The 24,189-nt window shown below is 46.7% G+C and overlaps 1 protein-coding gene across 1 annotated transcript; it reads left to right on the forward strand.

The window, feature by feature from the left end:
- Positions 1-4,842: 4,842 nt before the first annotated feature.
- Positions 4,843-24,125, forward strand: PTGER4 (prostaglandin E receptor 4). The gene is made up of 2 exons (XM_033164357.1): positions 4,843-6,689; positions 20,363-24,125. The coding sequence occupies exons 1-2, from the start codon at positions 5,859-5,861 to the stop codon at positions 20,942-20,944; spliced, it is 1,413 nt and encodes a 470-aa protein (XP_033020248.1). The 5' UTR covers positions 4,843-5,858; the 3' UTR covers positions 20,945-24,125.
- The last annotated feature ends 64 nt before the right edge of the window (positions 24,126-24,189 follow it).

Raw genomic sequence — 24,189 nt, forward strand, 5'->3', positions numbered from 1 at the left:
TGGTTTGAATCCACATGACAAGGTGACCTCCCGTTGCTCTGTCCCAGCTCCTGCCAACCTAGCAATTCAAAAGCACACCAGTGCAAGTAGATACATAGGTACCACTGCGGAGGGATGGACAAGCAACAGCTCCCTCAGCCTGAAAAGTGAGATGAGCGCCGTATCCCATAATCACCTTTGACTCGATTTAACCATCCAGGGGTCCTTTACCTTTTATCAGGAGTGCAATAAGTGATGTTCCTACTTGAACAAAAGTCTTGATACTTTTCTGCCATGCACATCCACCCTCCTCATGTTTAGCAACACTCTACAATAATTAAAATATTCTTGAGACTCTGCCAAATGAAAGGGATCATTGAGCGCAGATGCTCACTCTGTGGTGGGAAGCTGATCTCATCTCAGCAACAGAAACCACCAAAGTCGACTGCTTGGGGCTTTGACTATTTTTGCCAGGAGTTCTGCCACTTCTCTTCTTGGCAATTTTAGAAGGCTGAGATCACTTTTTTGGCTCTTGGGAAACATTGAGCAACCTTGGTTTCCACATGCCCATCTTTCCCTTTTATGGCACCCGCAGAAGTGGCATCCTCTCCACCTCCTCGTTAGCTAATTTCAAGGCATGTCATCGCTACCTGTACACACCTTTAGCAGCACACATTCCCCCCTAAGGGAAATGGGACTTCTTCCAGCATTGCCCTATGAATTTTTTTTTTAATTCAACGCTGCAAAAACACACTGCCTGGACCCCAGTAGAAGGGGTACTGGTGCAATGTAGGGCCTTGCAGCCTCATCCTCGTATGCATGTTCACTCAGAAGTAAATGCCACTGAATCCAACCATAGGAACACAGGAAGATGTCTTATAGTGAGACAAACCAATGACTCATCTTCACTTTCCTGGAAATGCAAGGGATGCAGCCTGGGTGCAAAGATGCTCTGCCACTGAGCTATGGCTCTTCCCAGCTCTGCCCCAAGTAAGAGTGCATAGAATTGCAAGCTAATGGGCTAAGCTATGAACAAGGCAGGCAGCTAGCTATCAGCATGTCAGCAAGCTAATGTGTGAGCAGGGCTATTGAAATTTGTTGGGTACAGGGCAGGCTTTGGCCGAGCCAAAACTTCTCAGGAATGCTATAGGACGCAGTGCAACCTTATGTATTTCTGGGAACAATATAAGAACGATAATATATTTATGCGCTCACATTATTACGTGTTTAATAATTTAATGGGTTGCAGCGCAACAGTAATGAGATCTTTTTCATATACTGTTTCCACTTGGGGGGCATTGTTTATTTTTATGGATTCTGCAGCATTTTACGTCGCATCTGGGACGGCGTCCTGTTTAAATAAAACTTATTGGTGAATTGAAACTCAATAAAGAAAATGGGGGGGGGGAAATTGCTGGGAAACCGAATTCCAGAAAACTCATGTCAGGGGTGGGAGGTTCAGACCACATACACAGATAGGGAGCGTGTGGCTGCATCAGGTAGCTTCACTCTCAATGTATAAACTGTGCCAAACCAGTGAGCTGGCCAGAAATATACCTGCCTTGGAGGAATTAGATGTGTTTTCAAAGGTAACCCGCTCAAGCCTAGCCCTCGAAACTGCACGTGGATCGGGCTTAATTTGAACTATGCCTCAGCCGCGGAGCTCGCTTCAAATGCAATGGGACACTTGAAATAAATAATAATCAGGAGTGTTCTTTCTAAGGGACGCTCCCTTCATCAGCTATGCAAATTACACGGCTGTAAAATGTAACTACAGCCAAAATTGCCATCTGTTGGTATCTGTCAAGATACCTGCACTTGTAATAGCTGTGTGGCACTGCATCACTGTTTTAAAAAAAAAAAAACCTACTTTGCACCTGATCAGAATTCTTCATTCATGGTTTTCCATCGCCATCAGATCTCCATTAGGTTTAAAGTGTCTCTTGCACTCTCTCTGCAGGAACGGGGATGCAAATGTCCCCCTTCTCACTCATCAGAGTTGGACAATGGTACTTCTAGATCTATATAATAACATATGATAGTATAACCGATTCTATTTAGTGCACCATGCTGTATCTTTTTTCTCTCGTATCTTTTATGTTTTACTTCATTTTTATTTGCACTTTATTTTCTATAACTGGAATTTTTCTTAATAAAATATTGAATAAAGAAATAAAACAAAAAGGTCCGCACAAGGGAGAATTGTGTGTCCTGCATGTGTGTGTGTGTGTGTGTGTGTGTGTGTGTGTGTTGTCCACACCCACCAACATGTAGGCCCCAGAGGGTTAGTCGAAGATGAACATGATCCTTGGGTCTAAAGAGGGCTAGCCACACCTAATTTAGGCTGCATAGAGACCATACTTTTAAAACACAACTACCCTCCCAAAGAATCCTTGGGGGCTGTAGTTTACTGCCCACAGAGCTACCATTCCCAGCACCCTGAACAAACTACAGTTCCCAGGATTCCTTCTGTGTGAGAGAAAATATGTTTTGAACATATGGTGTGTATGCAGCCTTAGTCCAAATCCCTTTTCCTGAATTTGAACCTGTGCTGGCCCCAGAGGAAAAGCTTCTAGTTTGGCCCCGAGGGCGTTCACATCCTGTGCACCTCAGTCCTTTCAACAGGAGATGCTGAAAACTGACCTTTTTGCATGCAGGGTATATGCTGCAGCCTTTTCCCTCAAAGTCTCAGCCTTTCCCCTCAAAGTCTCTTGCAGTGTGAAGCTTCAGGTGAGTGGAGTCTGCGCACACCCAAAGTTCAACAACTTTAAGCCCCATTTATTTCAGCGGGAAAGATTTTAAGCACATGCCCAATGCTTCTATTGAAATCAACAGGACAATCAATCAATCAAAAGTGCTTATCTGTGGCTGGATCATGCCCTATTAAGAGAGGGTGCTGCAGGCAGCAAAGACCCATAACATAGCACATAGCAAAAATAAGAGTCCCGTTTTTGGAAACTGCAGAAGGGGAGTGTGCTTTTGTGTTTGGGTCCTGCTTATAAGACTTTCTGCACTGTGAAAATAGGATGCTAAACTAGATGAGCCTTATGCAGTAGGCTCCTCCTATGTTTGCAGAGATGTGTTGAGATGTTATTTTGTTCTTCTCGTCCGAAGCGGATATTACAATGAAATATGACAGTAATAATAATAATTAAGCACCCAGAGTAGTCAGCTAAGTCCTACCTGGAGTTAGAAGCACTGAAATTAAAGAACCTCCGTCAGCAACGTCCATTAACTTCAATAGGTCTACTCAGAGTAGGACTTGCGCTGAATATAACCACCCCTATTTCCATATTCAATACTTAAAAAAACAGGAGGCCATTGCTAAATGGCCCCGATTCTGTATGGTGAGTATAAGGCTGCAGTCCTATCTGCACTTCATTAGAAGTCCAGCTGAATCAAGCTAAGACAAGCTAATTCTGTGACAGCTCAGTCGGTAGAGCACGAGACTCTTAATCTCAAGGTTGTGGGTTCGAGCCCCACATTGGGCAAAAGATTCCTGCATTGCAGAGTGCTGGATTAGATTATCCTCACGGTCTCTTCCAACTCCACAATTCTGTAATTCTAAGTCCTGCTTATATTTGCAGGAGGAGAATCAAGCGGCAACATTTTCCTTGGCCTATACCACTTCACCCTGCAGGGGGAGGATGGCATGTTTGAGTATTTCACAGGATCGTGGAGAGAGGCATTGCACTGACATTAGAAACCTCCGATTATGTGGGAAGCTAGCCTGCCAGGGGGGAATGGTTCAGCTTAGTGTTTGTATTTGTATGAGGAAACTTTTTTCACAGAACAGCACTGAAATAAAAACAAACTTGTGTCTGCAGTATTATGAGACAGTACAGACCAGGGTAGGTAAGTATCGCCACTTGATTCTCTTGCAGGCTGTCTTTCCAAGTCAGCACACAGAAGATCAAGCAGGCTGTATTGCCTTTGCTGGACTGTTCAATCGATCACCAGGGCACAGGGAAAGGGGTACCTCGAAGCAAGCAGTAGCAATAATATGTTCCCTGTACTGCACCACCTCAGGTTTAGGCGAGAGTCTGTGCATTTCAACGTGGCATGAAATCTCCATTCCCTTTGTGTATTAGTTTGAGTTTGCGGGCACAGCTAAGTCTGTGTGGCTGAACTATACGGTACAGTTGCTGGTGGTGGGTGGCAAACAAGGTTCTTTGATGCGGGTAGGCTGAAGACGCTACTATCCCTTTGCATAATTAGAAAAGAGCCAAACCTTTAAATAAGCTCGTCACCCTTTCTTGCTGACATGCTAGCTTAATACACGCAAAGTATCGTTGGATGGGGACGAAACGTTCTCGCGCACGTGCCAACTGCAGACCTGCGGGTGGGGGCGCCGAAAAAACTTCGTTTGAGTGGAGGCCACAGGGAAAAAGCAGGAACGCACCCGATCCATTTGCATCATCGACGAGGCCTTTATTTGAGAGTAAACGCGCAGAGGCTCATGCGCGCCATGGCTCTCTGGCTTGCCTTACACCACCGATTTCGCTCAGCTGAACTCGCGGGACGGCAGTGCTGCACGCATCCTTTGCCAGGATGGAGGCTGGCGATCGGGGGTGGGGTGGGGACTTAGCTGGAGGGAGAGGGTGAGGGTGAGGGAGAGGGAGAACCCCACCCGTCCTCCTCCCCGCTTCTGCTGTCGAGGGAAGGCGCCCTTTTCGCTCTCCGGCGTCCACCAGCTCCCGCGCCCCGCCACCTCTCCGTGCGCTTTTGGCAAGCCCGAGCGCGCCGCCTTCGCTCCTGAGCTGCCGCGGGAAAAGGCCCTCCGGGCGCTTCCCGAGGCAGCTGGGCTGCACCCACTTGCCCCGTGGCCAATGGAGCGCGGGGCTGGGCGGAGCCGGGCCGAGCTGCCTCCCCGACTGGAGGAGCTCGAAGGAGCGAAGTTGCAAACGGCGCTGTGAGCGAGTGAGTAATCCGCGAGCCAGGCGGCGGGAGCACATGGTGGCGGCAGCGGCGAAAGGACGCGCGGCGGGCGCCGGGTCCGGGTAGCGAGCGACCGTCTGTCCGTCTCTCTCGCCCCCGCGCTCCTCCTGCTCCTCGGCCCGGCTTGGCTGCATGGGACGCCGGGCTCCCAGCTGCCCTCGGAAGGCGGCTGATGAATTCTCCCGAGAGAGAGATGCCCGGCTCCCTCTCTCTGCTCCCGGCACGCCGCTGAAAAGAAAAAGACGCGCAGCGGATACTTGAGTTGCCACCGCTGCTAACGGCAGACGGACTTTCCGAAGCCACCGAAGGGCTCTGGGTGACGTCGAAGCTTTTTGAATCGGGGATCGGCTTTGAACTTGGCAAAGCGTTTGGAGGAGATACAGTTCGGATTATTATTATTATTGTATATATTATTGGAGAGGAGGGGATTCATTTCATGTTGACATATTGCATATGCATACGTAGGTGAAGACTTGCAAGTGAGGTGGGCGGGGACTGGCCGAACTAGAAGAGAGGGATGGAAAGTCCCACTGAGGCAGAAGGCAAAGACCAGTTTGCAAGCTGAACTTTGAAAAGAAGCGAGCCCTGGCAAGAAAAGAAAGCCAGCCTAGCAGACAGTTGAGAAAGTCGCTTTTATGCAAGAAAAGGCATCTTTTGCTGGCTAGCCAAATTGCATCCGGCTTCTAAGAGCTCCTTTTGCTATTAATGGTCACCTTTTCCCTAACCTCCCCACTTTATGAATTTCTCTGGAAAAAGCCTGCCTCCTTTCCACCATCTGCTTTCCTAGCTCTGCCTTTGAAATGCAGGATCGTTCAGTTCTCTCTGATTTGGATTTCCACCCTCTTCCTGCTGAAATCTGGGACTCTTGACTTTTGCCGCTGTTTTGTTCTTCTTCTTTGACCCACGTGCAGTTGGCTCCTTGCGATTGTCCCACCCTCACCATGTCTTTCAACCACACCATGCTGTCTCCTGCCAACGGCTCCTCCAATGGGACCGGAGGGGCACCGGAGGGCAGCAAGCCCTTGACCATCCCCGCTGTCATGTTCATCTTTGGGGTGGTGGGGAACCTCATTGCCATTGTGGTGCTCTGCAAGTCCAGGAAGGAGCAGAAAGAGACCACCTTCTACACTTTGGTGTGCGGCTTGGCCGTGACGGACCTCCTGGGCACCTGCCTGGTGAGCCCGGTCACGATAGCCACATACCTGAAGAACGAGTGGCCGGGCGGCCAACCGCTTTGCGAATACAGCACCTTCATCCTCCTCTTCTTTGGACTGTCTGGACTCAGCATCATCTGCGCAATGTCCATTGAGAGGTACCTAGCCATCAACCATGCATACTTCTACAGCCATTATGTGGATAAGAAGCTGGCAGCGCTCACGCTCTTTGCCATCTATGTTTCCAACGTCCTCTTCTGTGCCTTGCCGAGCATGGGCTTGGGCAGCACAAAGCTGCAGTACCCCCAGACTTGGTGCTTCATAGACTGGCGGACCAACGTCTCCACGCACGCCGCCTATTCTTACATGTATGCCGGCTTCAGTTCCTTCTTGATCATGGTCACCGTGGTTTCCAACGTCTTGGTGTGCATGGCCCTGATCCGCATGCACCGACAGTTCATGCGGCGCACCTCCCTGGGGACGGACAATACCGCCAGCCGACTGTCGGACTTCCGCCGGCGCAGGAGCTTCCGGCGCATGGCCGGCGCAGAGATCCAAATGGTCATCTTGCTCATTGCCACCTCCTTGGTTGTGCTGATCTGCTCCATTCCTCTCGTGGTGAGTAATGTTGGCGTAGCCTTTTCTCCCCAGTTTTGTCATTGCAGCTACAGATTTCCCACTGCAGAAAAAGCCAAAGACTGCTTCTGTGGTTGGAAAGGGAGGTTCCTAATTTGGCGATATTTTCATGCAGGTGATCTAAAATGTTCTCTCACCCCCCCCACCGCCACCCACAAGGGAAAAGAAGGAAGCGACTCTGTCCCAGCCTTCTTCTTTGATATTGTTTATTGCTAGGCAGGGTAGGAGAAGACTGTGGCTATTTTCATAAAGAAACTAAGAAGCACCTTTGAACTTGCTATTTGTGTCACATGTTAATGTTGTGTCGCCTGCTCACGTGGGACAGACATTAAATGCACATTCTGGGCCAGTCCAAATGTGAAATACACATTGCACTCAAAGTTAAGTGGTGGGTGTGTCTGTGGGTGTATGGGAGAAACTGACTGAAGCCCAGTTTTGGAAAAGTCCCTTTGTGCCCTGTGAATTGTCAAATAGCTCCCCAAATATAAAAGCAGCCCTAATACTTGAATTTTATAGCAATGCATTGCTTGAACTAAAGCTCATAGAAACATACGTGCACACACAGATACTTCCTAACCTCAAACTTACTGAAACTACAAACTTTGTGGCCAGCATGGAAATTTGGATGAATTTTCTACATGTTTATAGGGCTAGCATGAAATTTGCAGAGACACTCACGTGCCAGAGAATAAAATGACTGCTGAAGTGTTTTAAAATCCCCAACTGTTAGCGATACATGTGTTGCATAAATATTTCTGGATGAGGATTTCAGGCTGAAACATTTACAGTCTGCTGGTTTTAGCTGGTTCCAAAAAGAAGATCTCCCTTTGAGAAATGCAGAGATGTTATTGTTGCACAGATTGCTTCAGTAACAGTTGTGTGCTTGATGTCAGGAGGTAAACCTTCAACTTCTAGAAAAAAAGCACACCCTTAAAGAAAGACCTCTGCCTGTCTTCCTTTCCCCATTGACTGGGGCTGGGAGGGTGAAGGTGTGTGCTGGGGGTGGGGTGGGGGGGAAACCAGTTGTGAGCTTAGCTGAGACTTGTACCAATAAAACAGAAACCAATGAAACATGGCAAACTACTTCTTTCTTGGCAAGGGTACATGAAACAAACAACTGACAGCACATACTTGCTTATCGCCCCGCCCTTTCACCCCGGGAGCTAAGCCCTTGTTGTTAGGGGAGAAGTGTGGCGAATCCAGCTTGGTGCAATGGAGTTTTATTGTAGGCGATAATCGTTCTGAAATAACTCCCTTTCGAGGGTGTAGCAAAACCAGGGAGGCTCATAATTAAGAGGGAAAGAGGACTGGGCTGAGCACAATCCTGAACTGTTCAGGTAAATGGTATACTTTTACAAGTCAGGCCAGTTTTGCTACATAACTAGCATAATCCAGCTGTGGTCTGGGTTACTAGCACTTGACAAGATGTCCGGCTGGTGTTTTCCGGTGTGTAACTGGACACCTTTGCATGCAGTGCTGTTTAACAGGGACTGTACCAGAGGCTGCGTTGCACAGTCTTTTTTCTTACACCGAAACCATCTCCATTTAAGGGGGGGAAAGTGCAATCAGCACATAGAAGAGGCATGCAGTCGGTGCTCTGCAAAGGTTGCCACAGCAAAAGAGACACATGTGCATTCCACCTTTGTGGATGGAGATGGTCTCTGTGTAGGAAGAAGCACCCTTGTAAAACATGGAACGGATTGAGACAAAAAAAACATCTTAGGTCACGGGGTATTTCAAATAGAATACGTTCACAAACAGAGGGAATCTGAGCCTACCGGGATGTGTGCTTTTGGACAAAAAACAAACTCTGAACAGTGAAAAGAGACTTTGTTTACTGCCCAGGCACTAGCCTGTTTTTGTTTCAGCAGCAGATGGACTCCTTGGGCAATAGAATAACCCAAGCATTTTGACATCGCTGCAACGTGTATTAATAGGCATTAATTGGAATGTCTGTTTCTCTGTCTAAACATATTCTAAATGCCAGTGGCTGCTCCTAGAAGTTAAGCTATAGTGAGTGGGCCGTGATGGAGCCTCCTACACATTTTGAGATGAGAGAATTCCGGACCGTACCATTTCAGACTGCATGCTGGGGACCGCTATAGTTTTGGATGCAATCCCTTTTACAAAAACTCTGTTGCAACTAGTAAAACTAGTGTTCTTGTTTTTAAGATATTAAGAGATCTCTCTAGCTATCATCTCTATTATCTATCTACCTATCTACCTACCTATCTATCATCTATCTCTTGGAAGATGTTGTTGATACCTATTGTATGAAAAATACAATATTCTGACCTGCAGCTTGATGTGCAACAGTCCAGAACTGTACCAGCTCTTAAGAGGTATAGGCTCGTACTTTAACAGGCACCTGCCAGCTTGCCAGCTCCCCGGGGCAAGTGTCCTCTAGCAGACACCTGGTACCACACTGATCTCTACCTCTCAGGTCTCGTTTCTACTGCATTTTTCAAGCAGGTAAGAAACAGCACCACAGAGTCCCACTGTTTCTTACCTCTCTCCATATCCCACACAAATCAAGAGAACCTGCTTCTACCCAAGCCCTCTGCGCATGCCATGGGATGTGAGGGAGGGAGTGGGTGAGTTCCACAAGTTAGTGGATAGCAAAACCCTGGCAGTCCACCGGTGTGTCTACCGGGATGCAGAGTATGGGGGCGGGGGGGGGGGAGAGAGAGAAGAGAGACGCTTCGGGTAGCACTGAAGGTTAAGATGGTTTGCCACTGTGGGAACAGGCTGTTTGGCTAGATGGACCTTTGTTCTGATCCAGCAAGGCTGTTATATTCTTATTAAATCCATCTGAGATTCCAAAATGAAACAGGACATGTGAAATGGTTGTCCAGATTGTCAATTGGAAACAGCAGTTGGATACAAAGATGGGATAATTCTGTAAGTGTCGGTGAGTTCTGAACATGGGTACATAAATTCTGTGGGGTTTGCTTCCCAGTAACTGTTTGGAGGTGCATGCTTTCTTTTCTAAGGAAAAGATGCACTGATTGAAAATGTTTGCATCTGATTTAGAGGGGAACTGAGTTTACTCCAGTGCTAATTCTGTCTGTCTGTCTGTCTATCTATCTATCTATCTATCTATCTATCTATCTATCTATCTATCTATCTCTATGCTATTAGGCTAAGAGAAACTGACTTACCCAAGACCACCTTGCGTGCTTAATGAATGAATAAATATGGATTTGAAACCAAGTATTTCTGGTCCAAGCCCAACACTCATGCATGTTGAATGTATGTTGTGTTTGAGGAAAGTTGAGGTTGATTGTGGCATTGGTGATGCAATGGTTACTACATAGCTGGGAAGTTGGATAAAATTATTTCCTGCGTGAGGAGCGATCCCACAGCGGAGGACAACTCTGTCCTCACAGGGCTGACACAGACAGTCTAGCGCACAATTCTTGTAGCAAAAGAATAAATAAAAAAAGTATGGGGAATAGATAACTAAACTAAAAACTACCAGACTAAGTTATGCCTTGCAATTTAAACTGGCTAATGAATATGAAAGTAGTTAAATGGTAAATGCATGTAATTAGTGGGAGAACCCCCCCCCCCACTGAGCTTATTTCAGAAACTAGTGCCCTATATTTATTGAAGCAATGGAAGAGTCAAGTTACTTGGCTAAAATCTGACAGAAAACTGGAAGAAATTAAGAGAATAATCACCATCATCATCATCATCATCATCATCATCTTATTTATACCCCACCTAGCTGGCTGGGTTTCCTCAGCCACTTAGAAAGAGCACACAGACAAATAAAAACATGTTGCTTCCACACATTTGAAATGGTTGTATATTCATGGTCAAACATTGAATGAAGGCCTTTAATGTACCTTTAAAGTGAAGAGGCAAATAATAAACCCAAAGAGGTGCATATTTAGCAAACAGCACATTCCCTGCTGAATGAGACCATGTCATAATAGGGCTTATTACATGTCCTTTTTGGAAACAGCAGCAACAATGTATTTGCATCATGTCCTTACTCCAGTAAGTTATGACAAGGAGCTTCTCGTGATTTATATCTTCGACCTGGTGCCTTTTGTACTCCCATCAGTCCCAGCCATCAGAGCTCACTGATGGGAGTTGAAGTCCAACAACATCTGGAGGACCACAGGATCCCCATAAGAGAGAACAGGAATTTGAACCCAGATCTGTCCGGTGAGAGGCAGGCATTTTATTCCACTAGGCTGAGGTATTAAGAATAACAGTATCTTGCATTTGAAGGAGCAGATCTGATCCTATGTCAAGCCATTCTTGGTTTGACCAAAAGCAGCTTAGTGATTTACACTGTGGTGACAAGTGATTTCCCCACCCCCCCACCCCCACCAAAGTGACTGTTTATTGAAGCTTGGCTCAAAAGAAGCCCTGGCTGTCAATTGGACTCCTGCACTGATTTTAGAGCAACCAGTCTTTCGCTTTTTCACATCCTGCAACATGGGACCGACTCGAACGACTTCTATCATCCCTGTGCACTCAGGGCTGATGGGAGCTAGGAGTCTACCAGCATCCCTGCTCTGTTCACCTGTGGGCACCAGGGGTCTCTGAACAAAGCCCCCCCCCCCCATGTTCCCTTTAGATTTTCAGCTGGCATTGATGAGATAACAGGCCAGATTTTGGAAGTGCACGGAGGCAAGTACCAAGTTCTTCTGGGCAAAGGTTACTTCATAAATCCAGCCTCCCACTTAATATTAACTGGCTGGCTATATATAGTCGTGTATCAGAATGTGATAGAGGGAATTTTATGAGCACAGGTGAAGACTTGGTGGAAGGAGACTCCTTTGTTTGTTGTGGGAGGTAACTGCTATAAAAGGGCACTTTATGGTAAGCTTTGCTGGGTAAGGCGTATATAATGTTTGCCTTTAGTCGGGGGGGGGGAACCACCCCTTCCCTTAAAGTATTGGATAAAAACTAAAGCCCATGCTTGCACATGACACATTTAAAGCACATCCATCCCACCCCATTACAAAATACTGGGAACTGTAGTTTACCCCTCACAGAACCACAATTTCCTTAACAAACTACAATTCCCAGGATTCTTTGGTGGGGGTGTGTGTTTTAAAAGCATGGTATGTATGCAAGCTCGGTGTTCAGGCCTGGATCACAATGCTGTCTTTTCTTAGCGTTGCCAAACCTCAGAATCACACCAGGAGCTAAATATCTTATCTGGATATGGAAGCTTTCCACGTGGAGGGAGACTTTGACACGGGGGCGTACTCTGTGGCCGATTCTCATGTGCATTATGAGGTGACACAGCCACGTGGAGGACTGTACCACATGGGAGTCTTCATAGTTGAACTCTAAAAGCATGCTTGAGGCGTAGAAGCCTTCCTGTTTTGAGCTCCAGGGGGGAGACGGTTCCACTGTCAACCAGTTCTTACTGTCAGAAAGTTTTTTCTGGTGTTTAGTCGGAAGCGCCTTTCTTGTAACTTGACACCATTGGTTCGTGTCCTACCCTCCCAAGCAGGAGAAAACAAACATGTGACAGCCCTTGAGATATTTGAAGATGGCTATCAAATCTCCCTCTCAGGCTCCTCTTTTCCAGGCTAAACCACCACTGGAATGTGGCCTCCAAAAGGTTGTCTAGAAGGCAATGTGGCCCCCAAGCTGAAAAGGGTTCCCCACCTCTGCTGGAAAGGATTTCAATGGAAGCAATTCCCATTGAACTCAGCTGGATTTGCTTCCGAGTCGAACATGGGTTAGATTGCACTGTTTTGAGTTTGATTTCCACCAGCAGCCTTCCAGTAAAGAGGGTTGGGTGGAGGTTCCTTTGGAAATGAAGTCATTTGTCTCCCACGACCAGGTCCCAAAATATGAGCACCTTTCACTGTTTGCAAAGAGTTACTACTGGCAGGCATCACTAGCAAACAGCCCCATAAAATATCCAGCAATTAATGTAGCTTTGCGATAAAAAATGAAGGTTATTGAGTTGAGTTAAGTGTCCTAGTTTGCTTAGTGACTGATTGGGTTATTTTATATATTTTTTAAAAAATCTGCATTAGTCAGGCATGCTGGGTCAACTTCGTACGAGTTTTAGGAACAGCTGGATACACACTAATATTTCCCCGCAGCGGTCTCTGCATCAGAACGCTTTTATCCGAACAAGCTGTTCATCTGAGAGTGGAATTTAGACCGTGACTGCATTTCCCTGGAGTAGCTGTGTTAAAGCAAGAAGCAACTTCATTTGTGCAATTATAGGGAGGGCGGTGGGTGGGAAGACATTTGTGAATTCAGATAAGCTTATCTGGTTGTGTCTGGCACTTATACTTGCATAGGAACTGCTCAGAAACAAAGGTTTTGGCATCTGCCAGCAGGGCTGCCAGATGGCCATTGTTTGAGAGGGTTGTCCAGAACCTTGCCGGACAGCTGTTTTCAACCTGCTGCCCTTCTGATGTTGCTGGGCTACAACTCTGGCTGTCTCTGGCCATTAGCCATGACCGCTGGGAGTTGCGGACCAGCCACATCTAGTGAACATCTAGCTTGCTGCCAACTCACGCCTACTCTGTAGAAGTGACACCACATCTCAGAACTGCCCATTTGTAAGACGTACGTTTTAACTAGGGCTGAGCGATACCTGGTTTTCAACATTGTGATATATAAGCAGCTGAACATCGCAATGTACCGATATATCACAATGTCTGAAATAAGGATGCAGCTATGAAGAGGCATCGGCGGGCGTCACAGTTTTCCCCGCTTCGTGATTTTTGCCAGCGCCCGCTCTTCTGATTTGCTGCCCCCAGAAGGAGGCGGGGGGGGGGGGAAGCTGAGCCGGGAGAATTAACGGGGGCTGCAGGAATTGAGAGATGTACTGGCTGGCTTCACGGTTTTTCCCACATTATGATTCTGCATACACCCCCCCCCCCACACACACATCATGATGAAATAATGAAATTGATATCACAATATGGACTTCAAACTGGGTTTTATATGATATATTGACATATTCCCCAGCCCTACGGGTAACATATTTTATGTGGGTGAAATGGATGCTTTCAACTATGTGTGCAACAGGTAGAGTCACTAGAGTAAGTGGCATACATTTATCCATGACTGCCCTAGAATGTAGCCATGCATTTGGCACCATATAGCACACAGCGAAGCTTCTGGGTTCCTTGTGGCTGTTGGTCTGGCTGGGTTTTTTTGGGGGGGGCGTGTTGCTCTCCAAATGGTTCTTTTTTTATCTTGAAGTTTCTTTAGCTCTTCTTTAGCCCTCCGCTTGTTGCTGCCCTACAGCATCCAACAGCTGGGGCAGCTTACTTGGTAGAACATGAGACGCTTAATCTTGGGGTCATGGGTTCGAGTCCCATGTTGGGCAAAAGATTCCTGCATTGCAGGGGGTTGGACTTGATGGCCCTTGGGGGTCCCTTCCAACTCTACAATTCTCTAATTCTATCCCATGCTGGCTGGGGCTGATGGAATCCATCAGCATGTGAAAGACAACAGTTTGGTGACCCTTGCTTTAGATATTTGTTACCAATAATAAAATACACTTATTATTTATTTAGAGGTGGATCTGCAAAGCTGTATAGAGGGTCCCTCTAGCCCAGTATTGCCCTACTGTGACAGCTCTCTAGGGTCTAGGTTCTCTAGGGCCCTGCCTTCTTCTGCTATTTTTTTTTTAAATTAAACTTGTTTAATGTTTGGGTTTGAACCTGAGACTTTGCGCGCACAAAAGCTGTGGTCGTTGGCTTGTCACCTGTGGTGAGCGAGATTTGCTCTAGGGGAACCGGGCAAGGGAACAGTGCTGTTTGTTTTCCTTTCACACCACAAATGACTAACATAGGCATGTGTAGGCAGGCAGGCAGGCTCGGTCAATATTTTTGTGGGCTTTATTTGCAAGACTGCAGAACATTAAAGCATATGCAAAAAGAGAGAGCAGTGAATATGCAGTGACTTCACCCCTATACAACCTATAACTGGGATGCTCAAAATTCAGCCTTAACAGAAAATTGTTGCAGGCTCCCAAAAGATGCCAAGATGCATCCTTTGGTGAGTCACCAAGGAAAGAGAGATCCAGAGAGTACCTTAAAGGAGGTAAGGGAATAAGCTTGGTTGATTACCATTTCCTATGGGGTGGTGATTTTCTTCTTCTCCCTTAGCAGTATGAAACTGGACAGCCAACACGCTGCGGTTGGATTTGGCACCTGAGTTTCAAATCTGCGTTCTGTTGAGGACTCCTGGCATAGCCATGGATGAGCAAGCCCCTTGTTGCTTGCCTCCGTTTCTCACTCTGTAAAACGGTAAATGCAAGGTAGCACAGATGAGGAAATATGGTTCCCCTCAGCCTTCCTTGTACTGAAACACTTGCCTGCTGGCTGCAAGCAACAAGGAATTGAATGCAGGCGAGCGAGGGGGCTGGGAAGCCCCTCCTCCCTCTCGGCAGAACATAGGGAACTGCATTATGCTGAGTCAGACCATTGGGTCTATCTAGCTCAGTATTGTCTACACTGATTGGCAGCAGCTCTCCAGGGTGTCAGGCAGGGGTCTATCCCACCCCTCCTTGGAGATACCAGAGATTGAACCTGCATGCAAGGAAGATGCCACTGAGCTATGGTCCTTCAATAAGCAGGACAGAGCTCCTTATTCCTCCTGCTAGGTTGCTTCTTTTCTTTTCTTTTCTTTTCTTTTTGCAGGCTAGTAACTTTTGTGGGCTTATTTACAAGGCTGCCTCAAGCCATCAGCTTTCAGACTTTCTTCTTTCAGGAAACACTTTCCACATCCACTTGTCTGCTAAGGATTTCTTTTGCACCTGCCCTGTATTGCAACAGGTACTTGCGAATATTTGAAAGCTCACATTCTGCACTGCGTTGGCCAGCCCTGTTGGTTTGAAAGTGCACACCCAGATCTCACCTGAGATCCCCTTGAGTTACCTGCGAAGATCAGAAGTGGAGGGCAGCCCCTGATCTTCTACAATGGCTGATCTTCTCCATGAACAGCTCCTAAATAATTAGGAGCAGCGTGTTAGTCTCTGGAAGCAAAACCAACAAAACATCTTGGGGTACCCTAAAAACAAATACATTTTAGTATGGCGTAAACCAGGGGTCAGCAAACTTTTTCAGCAGGGGGCCGGTCCACTGTCCCGCAGACCTGGTGGGAGCCGGACTATATTTTTTTTTTGGGGGGGGGGGAATGAACGAATTCCTATGCCCCACAAATAACCCCAGAGATGTGTTTTAAATAAAAGCACACATTCTGCTCATGTAAAAACACCAGGCAGGCCCCACAAATAACCCAGAGATGCATTTTCAATAAAAGGACACATTCTACTCATGTAAAAACCATCCATGGGCTGGATCCGGATCATCCGCGGGCCACATTTAGAAGGTGTAAACTTTTGTGGACTAGAGCATCTGATGAAATAGAGGGCTAGTCCGCAAAAGCTTATGCCAAATGTTAAAGGTTAAGTTTCCACAATACTTTTTTGTTTTTTAATTCCTATGCAGGTAAGTGATGGGCTCCTCATAGGTGCTACTCATTGGGTCCAAATCCAACCCATGTGACTTTAATTTTCACACTCTAATTTTGTTTGGCTTTTGCCACACGTTCTTGCTCTATATTAAACCAGCTTTCAGTTTGGGCTTCAGCCCTCCAAAGCCAAAAGCAAGTTCGAAAGACACTATCAGAAGCATAGTCTCTCTGCCACCTAGTGGTTTGAACTGAATGCGTCCAGTTGAATTCAACCAATAACACCTTCAGGTCAAAGAAACTACACTCCAGTAGAGCTGAGGTGCTTCCTGATGGGGGCTTATTCTGCAAACAGGTCGTTGAGAATTTGCAAATGCAATACTGGCATAGATTTGCCAGTTAAATGGGGTGAAATTTGGGCTAGTATTTTGATGCCAACAATGCTGTGTGGGCGCTGACAAAAAAACCCAAAAGAACCCACCTTGCATACGCAAAGAGCACCAATCCCGCAATGAAACATTCGTCTGGAAGCATCCTTGGTTCCATAGAATGAGAAGCAGAGCAAGTGAAATCCTAGGGCCCGCTGGTGTGTAAGATGTGAGCCTGTTACTTTCTTAGGAAGCTGCCTTAGACCAGCTAGCTCAGTGCTGTCTACACTGACTGGCAGCATCTCTACAGAGTTTTAAACAGGGAAATACCAGGGATTGAGCCTGGGACCTTTTTCCCGCAAAGCAGATGCCCAGCCATGGAGCCACAACCCTTCAGGTGGATGTTTAAGAAAAGTTTATGATGGCAGGGAATGGCTGCTTTTATCTACAAGGTATTTACAATACGTGATTTCCATATTGCAAAAAGTTAAGTACTATTAAGTACTATTATTAATCAGCTATTACTCATTATTAAAAGAAAGCACTATTTTCTTTCATTTCTTATTGCTGTCAGATACTGGAATCTGCTCTCAATCACCACCACCAAAATGTCCTTAACTCTCTGTCCCTTTTATTAATTTTTGTACCCACCCGTTAGTCAACCGAAACTTTATTCATCTGACAAATGGAAGCTTGCAGCTCTGCCTAATACTATCTAGCGTTTACCAGTATATAGCCTTTCTTGAGTGCTGAAAACTGCAACTTTTCTGGAAATCCCGTACAAGCCTGTATGGTAGGGCAGTATTATTACCCCCACATTGCAGGTTGGGGCGGGCGAGGAGCTGAGAGTGACTTCCTCTCTATAACAAGAGGTGAGATTTGAACTGCAGACTTCGTGATTTTGCAGCTCAGTGTCTTAGCTGCTATGCTGTAGCAGCTCATTCCTAAATGAAAAGTGCAATTGCTTAGGTCACAAGGGTGCCCAAACTTTTTTGAAAGAGGGCCAGGTCTGATGAAGTGAACATGCATGAGGGCCGACCAAAGTTGTTCAGCTTTTTTTAGGATTGAAGTTGTGGAGCTTTTTTTTTTTTTTTTACAATTTAACCCCAAAGGTGTTGAGCTTTTGCTGAGCTTTTTTAAGGGTTTCCCCTCAGGACATATACTGCCACAGGGGCCGGATTACATCGACTGGCGGGCTGGATTTGGCCCCCGAAATGGACTTTGGACATGCCTGGCTTAGGATGTAGCCCAAGCCCAAAGTTCAGAGCTTTCAGGTCTTGCTGACTTCAATAAAAGCTTTCAGCACATGCATAATTTTCTCACAGTTAAAGCCAAGCAGGACTTTACAATGTGATTAACTTTGGCTGGTTCATGCCCTTAGGGCAGCCTTTCTCAACCTTGGGTCCCCAGATGTTGTTGGACTACAACTCCAATCATCCCTGACCACTGGTCCTGCTACCTAGGGATGATGGGAGTTGTAGTCCAACAACACCTGGGGACCCAAGGTTGAGAAAGGCTGCCTTAGGGAGATATTCAACAAAAAGGTTGTGCTTGCATAAGGATTAGAGCAGGCACAATTGGATATTCGCCCTTTCTTCCCCACCTTTGGGGGTATCCCCCAGATCTGCTCCAGAGGGTTGGGGAAACCCCAGAACAGATTTGGGGGGCACCCAGAGGGAGAACATCACATTGCACAAGGAGAAATCCTTGCGCTGACAGAACGTTTTGCTTAGCTCTGTGTGAAGTACAGCCCATACTCTTTAAGACCTATGAACACCTTTTAAGTACCTGGCCATCATCCTATGCCATTGTTGTGCAACTTTAAACTATCTGTCCGACTGCCGCCAGGATTTGTGTAAAACATTATAAATAGGACACCACCAGATTCACGTGGGAAGATGTCAACTGCATAATTTGATGCAGTTATATAATAATAAGAATAATAAGAATAAGAATAATTTATTATTTATACCCGCCCATCTGGCTGGGTTTCCCCAGTTCATCATTTTAAGTGGTATACACTTTTTTTCTTTTCTTTTTTTATTAAAAGAAAAGGTTCGTTTCAGGCAAGCTGTTGTTAAAGCAGAATATCCTCCGACAAGCTTCTACAGGCAAAATTTGGAGGGTGTGTGTGTGTGTGTGTGTCCTGAAATACTCAAGTCTTGGTAGATACTAGCAAAAGTTACTTCTAGCCTCAAAGAGCATACAGTTCCAGACTTGTCCCTGAAAGAGAATTTGCCTGTGAGGTGGAAGTTTGGGTCCAATTTTTATTTTTTTATTTTTTTGGAAACATATATTTATGAGAAGGCTGGCTGGATTAGGGCGATTGGCTGGATCTCCCGAAATGACTCAAGGCCACATTCTGCAGCTCTTACGCACCCAGAACAGTTAATAGCAGAGTTGGTTGTAGAAGGGAGAGAAAAAGGAGGTGGCTGAAATAACAAAAACAAAACTGGGAAGAGGCTTAAATTGTGAGCTCTGAATTACGGAGGAGAGACGAAATGCCGGGGAGTGCAGAGAGCAGGCGCATCAGAAGTAATTCACAAAATGTTTGTTATAAGAATTTTAAGGTCTCAAATATAGAATAAATATTCATAAATGCTCACATATCTAAATATATGAACCATGTGTCTGAAATAGTAATGGGGAGCAATCCTAAAGCCATTTTGACCCTCCCAATGGCCTCAAATATTCCTCTGCAGTAAGGGAGGCAAATGGGGAAAGGGTTCCCGCTGTCTTTTTGCTTGCAAATCCTGTCTTAAGGGTGTATTCGTGCATGAATAGGGTGATCCTGTGTGCTGGATTCAGGAAATAAAGTATTAACTAGCACAAAAAGAATGGCCAGGCTGCCCAGGTAATGCAATCAGTGATCAGGTATCCTGGCAGGCAGGATCTCTGCTGTATACCGCATCCTTCTGTGGTGTATGTATGATCAGTGACGTACCGAGGGGGGGGCGATGGGGGCGGAGTGCCCTGGGTGCCAGCCTGGGGGGAGGGTGCCACTCGGTGCCACCCCCCACTCCCAAGCCGCCGCCCGCCCTTCCGTGCGGCGATGGCAACTTTTAAGGCTGCTCACGCGCTGCAGCCTTAAAAGTTGCTGCCGCCGCATGGAAAGGGTGCCAGCTGCTCGCGCCCGGCATCTTGGGTGGTGTGCGCATGTCCGCATATGCGCACTCCACCCTGGATGCTACGCGTGCGTCGTGACATCACGACGCATGCTTCGTGATGTCAGGGTGCACGCTAGGGAGTGGCGCCCAGCCCCCGGGGGGGGGGTTGCTTCTGTGTTTTCCACTCCGGTCGGCAAAGCGGCTCCCTACGCCACTGTGTATGATGTTTTAGGGGGGTGGTCTTGGGCTACAGGGTAGGCAATTTCATAAGTTTATATAAGGGCTTGCACACCATTGTTCAGGGTTCTCCTCCCTCCTGCGTGTGATAAGTGGGGACAATGTTGCAACAGTTCCTTGAATAAAGATCAGGTTTACTAGCCGCTTTGCTTCTCAGTATACTCTGGTTGGCCTCTTATTTTCTCCTACCGATAGGGAACCCACTTAAAGACTCTATGCAGGCTCTGGAATACCCCGTAAGGGAAAGGGAGCAGTTTTTCTTATAACATGTTTCATTGGCCTGCTTATATACCAGTATTTTAGATGGCATGGAAGGCGGGGCACAAAGGTCTTTTTATCTCTGGACTGGAGAACCCCCCCCCCCCCCGTTCTGAAAACAGCTCTCTTTTGACATGACACAGACCTTCGCTCTGCCCACCACCCTGCCTGCTGTAAAATGTGGTTGCTAAGCCAGCTGTTAGCTTTGAAATGTCGCTCATCAACTTTATATTTCTCTCCCTCCCTCCCCGCAATCTCTCTCCAGGTGCGTGTCTTTGTGAACCAGTTGTACCAGCCGCCTTTGGTGAAGGACATTCAGCAAAACCCCGACTTGCAGGCCATCCGCATCGCTTCGGTCAACCCCATTCTGGACCCCTGGGTGTACATCCTGCTTCGCAAGACAGTGCTGAGCAAAGCCATAGAGAAGGTCAAGTGCCTCTTCTGCCGCATCGGCGGAGGCCACCGCCAGCACTCGGGAAGCAACTTCAACTGCGCGGATGGCCGCCGGGCTTCCTCTGCCACGGCCACCCATTCGCCCTCCTTCATTTCCCGGGAGCTGAGGGATGTTAGCAGCACCTCGCAGACGCTTCTGTACCCACTGGAGCCGAGCGAGGGGGCTGCCGGGGACCGGGTGCTGTTGCCAGGGGCCAGCAGCCGCCTGGCCCAGTCAGACACTACGTCCATAAGGACACTGAGGAGCTCAAACACCTCGGAGTCGTCCCAGGGCCACGAGTCGGAGACGGTCTTTTTGGTGAACGAACTCAGGCCCGGCGCTGCTCAAAAGGGCAGCTCTCTTCAGGTCACCTTCCCCAGCGAGACGCTGAACTTGTCGGAGAAGTGTATATAAAGGAATGGAGGACGATTGTGAGGCGCAGAAGGTCCTTTGGAAAAGGACCGGAGAGGAACTCGTTCGGCGGGCATATCAAATGTCTGGCCTTTGCCATCCGGTCTGCTCTGCCCATTGTGGTTAAGGCACACCAGAGGCCTAACAAGCTCGCCTTGCTGATCTAATGGGACTGTGTAGCCGTTTAGGGCCAGGCGAGCATCTATTAAGAGAGCTCCTTTGGGTATGAAATGGCAGTGGGGTGGAATTAAACATCCTGGCTGAAAAACGTATGCCATCTTTCCTGAAAAGCTGGGCAGTGGAGCTGTAAGTTTGACCGGATGTGCATTTGAGTGTGATATGCACAGTTCTTGCAGGTGACTAAGGATCACCCCACAAAAATATCAGGCTCTGCCCATGTAACAGGTGAATGTATGGAGGTTGCAGGTGTGCAGGCTGCTGTTTGTTGCCTTTCCTTGCCCTGTGACACAGGACTGTTTTGCAGAAGATCCAGGGTTTGGAAAGAGTTGCTGATTTTCCCCATCCAGACATGACTGAAGCATACTTATCCCCTATTCCTCTCCCCTCCCTTATTACTTAATAAGGTTTAGAGAGAACTAATTCAGGCAGTTGTTGGTAACTGTGTAAACTGCTCCAGTCAATGGTGAAATTGAGAATCTCTCCTGTGGCGTGGAAAAAAATAATGTGAATTTCTCTGGCTGTGTATAGCATGACTGAATGTATTTTAAAAAAATGCTGTATTCTTCTCTGTGAGAAGGTTCATTATTAATACAAAGTATATAAAAAGAAATATTGCCAGCCCTCTCTTCCTCCTTACGCCTGCTGATAGAGAGTTTTACGTTAAATTTATTTTTCAGATATGCAAACTCAGCAGGCCATAGCAGAGCGGATTCCTAAGGCAGGAGTGGAGGGATTTGGAATCAAATGAGGAAAATGTTATGAAACCACTGGGGGAAATAAAGGAAAAGGCTTTTATGTTTTTTAAAATGTTCCTTGTATTGTATGTGTGCGTGAATAGAAAGAAAGAAAGAAAGAAAGAAAGAAAGAAAGAAAGAAAGAGAAAGAAAGAAAGAAAACAGAGTTTATGTGTTGTGAATGTCTTCTCAAAATGCAGCGGCTTCAATGTAGGCCAACAATCCAGTCCCCTGAACATTTTATCTGCACATACGGCACAATCCTACTCAGGTTTACTCAAAAGTAAGTCCCGCTGTCTTCAGCGGAGCTTAGTCTCAGGCAAGCAGGAGGAAGCTTTTGCAGCCTTAATTATGATAGTGGGAATTCTTGCAAACAGGAAAATCTTTCCCCGATCATGGCCCAAAACATCCATCTCTGGCCCTTGCCCGTTTTGCTCAACTTCAAACTTCTTTCCTCAGAAGCAACTTCTGAGTGGAGCCCAAGCAAGTATGTTTAGGATTGCAATCCTAGGACCAGCTCATGCAGCTTGCTGCTCCTCTGATGGAGTTAGCAGGGCTGGCAGTGGTCTAACAAGCATTGTACAGTGGCAAGTATTGTAGCAAGTGCTGCTTCCACATGGGGTATGTATATGCAGCTGCTGCCATGTGTGTGCTTGTGGCAGCTTTTTCTTTTAAAGAGGCCACTGCCATTGCATATATTTTTGGGCTGCAAGTATCTGGGGGCAGTAGATCCTACCATGAAAGTTCATACAGCCGTGCCATGAACACATCATCAGTTAGAGGTGACCAAGTGTATGGAGAAATGCATAGCCTTGAAAAAAGAAAGCTGCTAAAATATTTTGACTTGTTAAATGTTTTATCATTGTATGGTGCCCTTGGCTTACAAGGAGTGTACTATTGCCAGTTTCCTGCACAGAATACCTTTTTGATTGTCAGTAGACGGTCCCTTCCAATTCTACCGTTCTAGTTACCATTGCTTTCTGTATTAAGGGTTGGACCACTGTAAGAGATGTGGAGAAGCAAGGAAACACAGAACCGGGTGCCGAATTGTGTCCATGTGCATGTTTTAGGACTGAACCTAGAGGTGATCAGTATTCCACCATGGGCAGCCTGGTGTGGGGGGCTGCATGCCAGAGGTGGGTGGGGTTGGGGGCAAAAATAGACGGGAAAACAGATGCAGTAGTTCTTTGTTGTACAGTAGTTCTATATTCCACCCATGGGAAACTGAGGCGCTTCTGATACCCACACACATTTCTCCATCTGGCAGATAGGCAGGCAAGCATGCAAGCAAGCAAGCAAACAAATAAGAGAGGCATCGTCCTAATTCAAGGGCATGTTCCTGACAAGTGAAGGGACTTGAGGAGGATGTGAAGCAGGACTAGTGAGAAGTGTGGCCTGAGGAGAGTCCTGAGGACCAGACAAGGGAGGCTTGCAGGCCTGTGGTTCTGCATCCCTGCTCGACACCACCCTCCCCCAGCTAGGGTGTGGTCTAAAGCAGTCTTTCCCAAACTTGGGTCTCCAGCTGTTTTTGGACTACAACTCCCACCATCCCTAGACAACAGGACCAGTGGTCAGGGATGATGGGAATTATAGCCCCCAAACAGCTGGAGACCCAGGTTTGGGAAACACTGGTCTAAAGGCACATGATGCCACGACCTTGCAGAAGCTAAGCAGGTCTAGGTCTCCATTTGGTTGGTGTCTGGATGGGTGAGTGCCTGGGAACCAGAGTCTGCTGCCTTGGGTTCCATGATGGAAGAAGAATGTAAGAAAAGGAGTTTCAGCTCATCTGAAGTTAGACTGCTCAAGTTTGGCCTTATACACTCCACTTGTTATATGGGAGAAAGCACTAACACACAGGGGAAAGAAAAGTGCATCACATTTAAAAATCAATACACTGATTTTTGGATCTCAACAAAAAATGAGACACAAAGTAATGACCAGTAAAATACCAGGGGGACTATTAGCCTTAAGATTTCACTTCACTAGAAATAACAGGTAAAGCTAGAGGGGATTTTACGTCTGTGTGCCATGTTCAAAGGGTTGCACTTTGCCTCCTGGTGTTGTTATCCTGTACAGCTAGTTGGGAGGCCTGGTTTTCATCAAGGAAAATATTAAGCATGTTATGTTGCTCAACATGTTTTCATGTGTACTGCTTTCTGTTGGAATTAGAATTCTGAGCCTGAATGTCAGCGATATGTTTTACAAAACTGTTTGTACTGGCACAAAATCTCTTCTGGCAATCACCATTAAAATGCAGGCATGCCACTGGAGTACAGAAGTCTGTGTCTGTCTACTCAACTCTTTGATTATCTTGCCTTTTATAACACAAACACC

The sequence above is a fragment of the Lacerta agilis genome, chromosome 11 (assembly GCF_009819535.1).
Source record: "Lacerta agilis isolate rLacAgi1 chromosome 11, rLacAgi1.pri, whole genome shotgun sequence".
Classification (NCBI taxonomy): Eukaryota; Metazoa; Chordata; class Lepidosauria; order Squamata; family Lacertidae; genus Lacerta; species Lacerta agilis.